This window comes from Marmota marmota, unplaced genomic scaffold (assembly GCF_001458135.2).
Source record: "Marmota marmota marmota unplaced genomic scaffold, marMar, whole genome shotgun sequence".
Classification (NCBI taxonomy): Eukaryota; Metazoa; Chordata; class Mammalia; order Rodentia; family Sciuridae; genus Marmota; species Marmota marmota.
In genome coordinates, this window is record NW_026000026.1 from 88,836,434 (window position 1) to 88,844,020 (window position 7,587).

General features: G+C 33.1%; 1 protein-coding gene across 2 annotated transcripts in view; it reads right to left on the bottom strand.

Annotated features, from left to right (window-relative positions):
* Snx2 (sorting nexin 2) overlaps window positions 1-7,587 on the bottom strand; it is a 73,507-nt gene that overhangs the window by 1,068 nt on the left and 64,852 nt on the right. The window contains exons 12-15 of one of the 2 annotated variants that reach the window (XM_048811845.1): window positions 2,961-3,104; window positions 2,499-2,510; window positions 1,654-1,734; window positions 1,470-1,541 (exon numbers count right to left, since the gene is read on the bottom strand). In XM_048811845.1, the coding sequence (XP_048667802.1) occupies window positions 1,470-1,541; window positions 1,654-1,734; window positions 2,499-2,510; window positions 2,961-3,104 (309 nt within the window). The remainder of the gene's footprint in view (window positions 1-1,469; window positions 1,542-1,653; window positions 1,735-2,498; window positions 2,511-2,960; window positions 3,105-7,587) is intronic. The other variant, XM_015486758.2, reaches the window with a different exon arrangement.

Below are 7,587 nucleotides of genomic sequence, written 5' to 3' on the forward strand. Positions count from 1 at the left end.
ACAGAAAACCACGTTGTGGGGAATGTCTGGTTTCTTTAAAGGATTAATTTCTTTACCTAAAGTCCATTAAAATAATTCATATATAAATTATTTAAAACATTAATAACTCCTAATTTCAGTTTAAAATTATATAAACAATGTAACTTTAAAAAATGTAGTACCTTAGAGTTTGATTTATGTAAAATGTATATAAAAATATATATTGTATATAAAAACATTTATATTGTATATAAAAATATATTGGTACAATATACTTAAAAATACTACCCTTAAATAATAAAATTATAATGACCTTTTCCAACAGAAAAGCAGTAACATCTCCTAATTCACTGGATATTTACATTTTTATATTATTGTTAACTAAAAGAGATAGGATAAAAGGATGAAGAAAATATTGAGCAATAAAGATAAAAAAAAAAGAGGACTAAAGTTATAAGTTTAAAACAAACCCTTTAAAAACAAGCTTGAGCTTACTTTCCTATTTTAAAAAATCTAAATGTAAGAACAACTTTTTAAAAACGTAAATATAATTTGAAGACATTTCACTGATTTAAAAAATATAATCATTATGTTTTATATAGATAAATTTCTAGATCCACATATTACTACTAGGGCTGGACATGGTAGTGCACACCTGTAATTCTAGTGACTTCGGATGTTGAGATAGAAGGATCACAAGTTCAAGGCCAGCCTCACCAATTTAGCAAGGCCTTTGGCAACTTAGTGAGACCCTGTCTCAAAAATAAAAAGGGCTAGGGATTTAGCTCAGTGGCAAAGCACTCTTGGGTAATTTCTGATAACAAAACAGAAAACAGAAAAACTACTGGAGAAAGAAATTCTTCTGTGTTTTTTTTTTTATATATATATATATTTTTAGTTGGAGGTGAGCACAATACCTTTATCTTATTTTTATGTGATGCTGAAGATTGAATCACGCATGCTAGGCAAGCGCTCCACCACTGAGCCACAACCCAGCCCTCAGAAATTCTTCTGTTTGACATTAACTTATGTTAAAATAAAATACACCAGACAATCTGCTATTTTACTTAATCCAACAACCCCAAACAAAATTAAAAAAACAAAACAATAAAAATTAAAACAAAAAACTCTAAAAAATTAATTAGCTTTGGTTTCTATTATAGAAAAGAACAATTTACTATGAGCATTTACTCACAACAGGTCTGATCAATAAAGAAATCGAACTAGGAAGACAGAGAAAGGGAAAGTTGTCCCTGAAGTTTCTTATGGCCTAATATTGGGAAGTTTAGCTCTCTCTGTCTATTGTTTAGTAAAGGCAAACAGGACCTGAGATACTTACAATTACTTTAGCATTTTTTCCTTTTATTGTCACTGACTTTCTATTTCTTATAACTTTTTGAGCTTAAAAGCCTATTTCATTAATTGTCATCTTGAAAATGAAAAATATAATGAAAACAAATTATAGAAGTTATTTTTTAAAAAACGCTTACCTGTTGCTGTGTTTGCACTAAGGATTCTAAGTACTTGATGATAACAGTTTTAAAATCTTTCACTCGTTCTTTCTGTTAAATAAAGTACATTGCATGGAAAAAAAGTCCATTAGTAGAAAATTAAATTTAACCTTTCCATAAAACACAGCAAAATGTGACCATGTTCATAAACCATTATACATACCTCAAATCTTCCTACTTCTTTTCGAATTGTTTTAGAGATCTGTTCAAAATCTCTTTCCCCTTGTTGTACTTTTGCCTCCCACTAATAAAAACAAGCAAAGGAAAAAAAAAATAAAAACAAAAGAATATTTCATTTTTTGCCTGGAAAAAACTCACAGAATTAACTACAATTTTGATGATTATCATTCACTGGAACTTTTAAAAAACATAATTTCTAAAAACTACACCGAGAAAGCTCAATATTGGCAAAAACCAATTTAGCATCAAAGTTGTATCTCACTTTCTAGTGGCAGAAACACGTGTCAATTATTTTCATTAACATTTCCCTGCTAAATTTATTCAAGAGTAGAATATTGCAATACGTAATGAACTATAATGTCCACAGCTTAGTAAGATATGAATTCAGGAAAGATTTTGAGTATAAAATTCACTACCAAATAAATTAGCAATGTTACAGTGTAATTTTCTCATTTTTTCCATCAATTATTTCAGAATATACTGACAATATATATTTCAAGAATACATGTTCATCACAATTTATATGCCATGAAAATACTTTTAAAATAGGAAAATCATGTAACATTTAAAAAACACTTTGTAATGGTAAAATGACTGGATTAAAATAAAAAAGTGGAATTATGGTCTACTAAAGACCCATTAATAAACATTAAATTCAGATGAAAACAACAGAATGTTGTGATTTGTGACCAATGGAACACATAAAATAAAGTAACTAAAAATTTAAGCAATGAAATGATATTTTCCCCACTATGTAACCAAAACACTGGTACATACTCTTCAAAAGAGCAGGTTCATTTATTTTTAGTAATATAAAGATTGTCCTACCTCTTCAATTTCCTTATTGAAGCATGGCAAAAAAAGTGTATAAATTATAATAAACTTATACAAATTTATTAAAATACCATATATAATACATATATATGGGGGATAATGTTGCCTGTACAGCTAACTGTGGGATAGATCTATTTCTAAAGTCATTTTTGGACACAAAATAATCATCTGAAAGTTAATATTAACCATTTAAAAATATATATATAATTATTAATGCAAAGGTCAATTTCAAATTGTTTCTTTATATGCTTCTTTATTTCATAATCATGTGTAGGTAACAGAAGGGCTCTGGAGATTTTAATGATGATCACAATGTTAAAGTAATTCTAACACAGTTTATAAAAGTATGGAGAGATAGTTAAGTGCTGAATGGGTCAGAAAAAAATTTATGAAAAATTATGCATATATGAATGACATGAAAACTCTGAGTAAAGAAATAAGGCATTTAGCAATCACCTCTCGTATTTCATTTTTAGCTTGCTGTATTTTATCTGGTTTGTTAGCAACCATCATTTTTGCTTCAGTTTCACGTTTTTTGAGCAAAGTAATCTGAGCATCTTCCCATTTTTGCCAGCACTTCATTCGATGGTCAAATACACCCTATAAGCAAATGATACAATGGTATTAAGTAACACTGTAAAGTACTACCTTCATTACACTATAAGTACTATAATATTGAAAGCAATAAAGTCAAATATTTAGATACTATTCTAAAATACTTAGTGAAAATAAGCATGCTGATATCAAAGAATACTTTTCCTTATTCATTTGTTTTAAACAAAAAATTCACTGAATGAAAAATAAGGGCTCAGAATAAAAAAGCAAAACACAAAATCAATTTTACTAGCCTTCAAGGTTTTAAAGGTGATTTATAATAAAATTTCTTTTCTTATCTAACAGAATTTTATAAATTGAAAAAAAATGTCTTTAGTAGGAAAATGCTGGTGTTATATCTACACTTGTAGTTTTCCTACTAAATATTATAAAACATAAATTTAAGCTGGGCACGGTGCCATACACCTGTAATCCTAGCAGCTTGGCAGGCTGAGGCAGGAGGACTGCAAGTTCAAAGCCAGCCTCAGCAACTCAGTGAGGCCCTAAGCAACTCAGCAAGACCCTGTCTCTAAGTAAAATACAAAAAAGGGCTGAGGATGTGGCTCAATGGTTAAGTGCCCATGAGTTCAATCCCTGGTACCAAAAAACAAAACAAAACAAAACAAAAACAGGTCAGAAATTTAAAAAATGAGAAAAACTCAGGAACAGGAAACTTAAGTAAAACAGGAAACTAAGTAAAAATATAGTAGAGGAGAATCCAGTAGCAACAAATACAAATGGATTAAAAGTAAGGTTTAGCCAGGTACATTAGCAAATGCCTGTAATCCCTTGGGAGGGTAAGGCAGTCCAAGTTTGAGGCTAGTCTGGGAAACTTAGTGAGATACCCTGTTAAAAAAAAAAAAGTACAAAATAGGGTTGGGGGTATAGTTAGGTGGTTAAGTATCCCTGGGGTTCAAAATCTAGTATTGCAATGAATGAATGAACAACAGGGCTGGGAATGTAGCTCAGAGGCAAGCACCCTGATTCCAATTCCCAATACCTCAAAAGAAAAAAAAAAAAGTTTAACAAAATTAAGTGGGGTCAGTAATATGCAACATGAAAAAGCCAAAATCATACATTTGTCTATATATTTGGTCTGCAGAACTGAATGAAGTTGACAAAGAAACTCTTAAGAGTCAACCAAATCTGTTGACTTGTTTCAAGGTATCTGGGAGAGCAAGAACAAGTGAATGGAGGAAATGAAGGAATAAGAGTAGTTAGAAATCTTATGAAAAAACTGATGGTGGGGTTGGGGATATAGTTCGGTGGCAGAGCACTTGCCTAGCCTGTACAAGGCTTTGGGTTTGATCCCCATCATGGGGGGGGGGGGCAATCAATAGGATGGGATCTACTAAGAATTTATTTTCTAGCTTGATGTTGAAGGTATATTATTTTAGTATTTTCTAATTGAACAAATGAAATAAACATCAGTAAATTAGGTGAAACAAAAGTTACTCTGATTATTAACAGTGAAAGAAACCTTTCTGTATGAAGAAACAGTAAAGTACCTTATTTACAGGTACTTAAGACCACTAAGAATTAACTTCATGGGGCTGGAGCTGTAGATCGGTGGTAGAGTGCTTGCTTACCACCTGTGAGGCCCTGGGTTTGATCCTCAGCACTACATAAAAATAAAAATAAAAATAAAATAAAGGCATTGTGTCCATCTACAACAAAAATTATTTGAAAAAAAAAATTTAACTTCGCTTTGGGCCAAACTTAATTTGAGAGAGCAAGAACAAGTGAATGGAGGAAACGAAGGAATAAGAGTAATATATCGAACATAAATAGTTTTTTAAAAGTTAATATAATTTAAAAGAAATAATCCCTGCCTTTCATTTCTTACAGAGATACATACACAAACACATGAACAATAAAAAAGTAATACTAAGATTTTAGGCCCAACTCTTATCTAGGGGAAGAGAAACATATAAGCTCTTCATTTTATCTATCTATCTATCTATCTAATTTACGTAGGTAGGTTGGTAGGTAGGTGCGTATGTACATACGTACAGGGGATTGAACTCAACCACTGAGCCACATCCCCAGCCCTATTCTGTATTTTATTAGAGACAGGCTCTCACTGAGTTGCTTAGCACCTTGCTTTTGCTGAGGCTGGCTTTGAACTTGTGATCCTCCTGCCTCAGCATCCCGAGTTGCTGGGACTATAGGCATGTACCACCACGCCCAGCCATAAACTCTCCATTTATAAACTTCTCTGTTCAGTAATAATTTGATTACTTAAAATATATACCAGTCTAGGCCAGGTGTGGCACAAATCCCAGTAACTCAGGAGACTGAGGCAGGAGGATCATAAGACTTAGACTAACCTCATAAACTTATCGAGACTCAGTCTCAAAATAAAAAATAAAAAGGGCTAGAAAATGTACCTCAGTGGTAAAGCATCCCTGGGTTCAATCCTTAGCACCAGAGGGAAAAAAAATATACAACCCAATATAGAGAAACAGATTATTTTTTTTAAAAGTTCTTTAATTTTAACATTTGTTTTCAGGATATACATACTAGTTTCTTCACTGATACTAAATTTAAACTAATTTGGTCCCTGCCCAGTTTATTATCTCAGAATGCTTCAGAGCCATCAGATATTTATTGTAGTACAAATGCATGCACTTAATACTAAAGTCAGGTTATTTCAGGAAGGAAATGAAAAAATAATCCTAATGATACAAAATAACTTTTTCTTCATTTTTCTACTTTTATTTTTAAAAGGACAGACAATAAAAAAGAATCAGAAAATAAAAAGGGATGAGGATGTAACTCAGTGGCAGAGCACTTGTCTAGCAGGTGCAACCCCTGGTTTCAATCCCCAGTTCTGCAAAAAGAAAATAAAAAAGAAGAAAAAAAGTAAAAGGATCGTTGTATGTTAAAGATGCTTTACATTTACACTAACTAGAGAAATTACAACTTTTACCAAAAAAACCCTTCATCATTGGGTAGAAGAAAAAGGAACACATATGTTGATGGTAGTTTGAAATCAATAACGTTTTTCTCTTTGGTTAGGCCTCAGTTTCTTATGTCCTTGGCAATATACTCTAACCCCCAAAGTACTCCTAGTTTCAAAATTATGAGAGTAAAATACTTTTTTTCTGTACCATGGATTGAACCCAGACACTAAGCCACATCCACAGCCCTTTCTAATTTTTTTTAATTTTGAGTTTTGAGACAGTGCCTTCCTAAAATTGCTGAGGCTGGCCTTGAACTTCAGATTCTCACAAGTTCTAGCAATGCTATCTTAAATCAATTAAATCATAACTTAATGTTTCCTTTTGTATGTAAGGATACTAACCCATCCAAAAAAAAAAAAAGATATTAACCCACTCCAGTAGCACTAACCTTTTCCATAAAAGTGGTAAGATTTATATCATTCATTTTGGGCCTCCATCGTGTGCCAATTTATGGAATATTTTTGTTTGCAAGCTAGTCTAGGTCAATCAAGGTTGTAGCTGTGACACAGTATTCTGAACACACCAAGAAATTTGTTGCTGCGATTTTAATTATTATAATATTTCAATTCAGTGACTTTGAATGTATGCTATCCTGTTTCTTAGGGTTCTAAAAGGTTGCAGAGTATTTATAGTCAAACAATAAATCTTTTAAATTTCTTGGGAAACAATTAATAGCGTGTTTGTGTATTTATATACACTATTAAAAATATTTACATATTTTGTAACTTAGGATCTCCCATAAAAACTAAGACATGTTCTCATGCTAAAAGCATTGAAAACCATTGTCTGAGATCTCTGGCCATACTCTAATGGCTCTCAGAAGTCCAATACTGCTGGGAGCCATTAGCCAAGTAGGTATGACAATTTCCTTGCCAGCGTACCCCATGTTGCTTAGTGGAAGGACTCATGGAAATGGGACATTTTGCAGTGACATTGCATGTAGGTGACCTTGCTCAAGGACCAGGGCGGATCCGGGTTTAGGGTGTTCCCGGTTTAGGATAATCCGGGTTTAAGGTTATTCCTGCTGGGAATAGGGCGTATCCTGCTGCCTGGGTTCCCCTTGAGTTCTTAAGGGATTCAGACAGTATTTTTTGGGAGACAGAAGCCCAGTGGGGGTGGATTTCCCCAGAACGTGATTGTAGACGGCTGGTGTGAGTTCGGGAATAAAGAGTTGCTGTTTGAATCTACAAGCTGTGTGGTGGCTCGTGGTTGTGTGCCCAGCCAGACTGCGGCATTTGTGCCCAGCCAGACTGCGGCATTTGGCGTCCCGTGCGGGGAACTTCTGAAGCTTGGAGGTAAGTGAAATTGCTCGTCCCTGAGGAAGAGCAAAAGAATGGGTGACCATTTCAAAAAAAAACAGTGCATTCTTGTTTTGATTTATCTTGTTTTTGTTTCAAACTGCCTATCCCTAGAAATTTCTCAGGCAAACTGGAAAAAATGGTTGACTAAAGGTTTGAAGTTTGTCGGCCCTGAGGAAGAGAAAATTGATACAACGATTTTTTATTCCGTTTTTGTTTCATTCA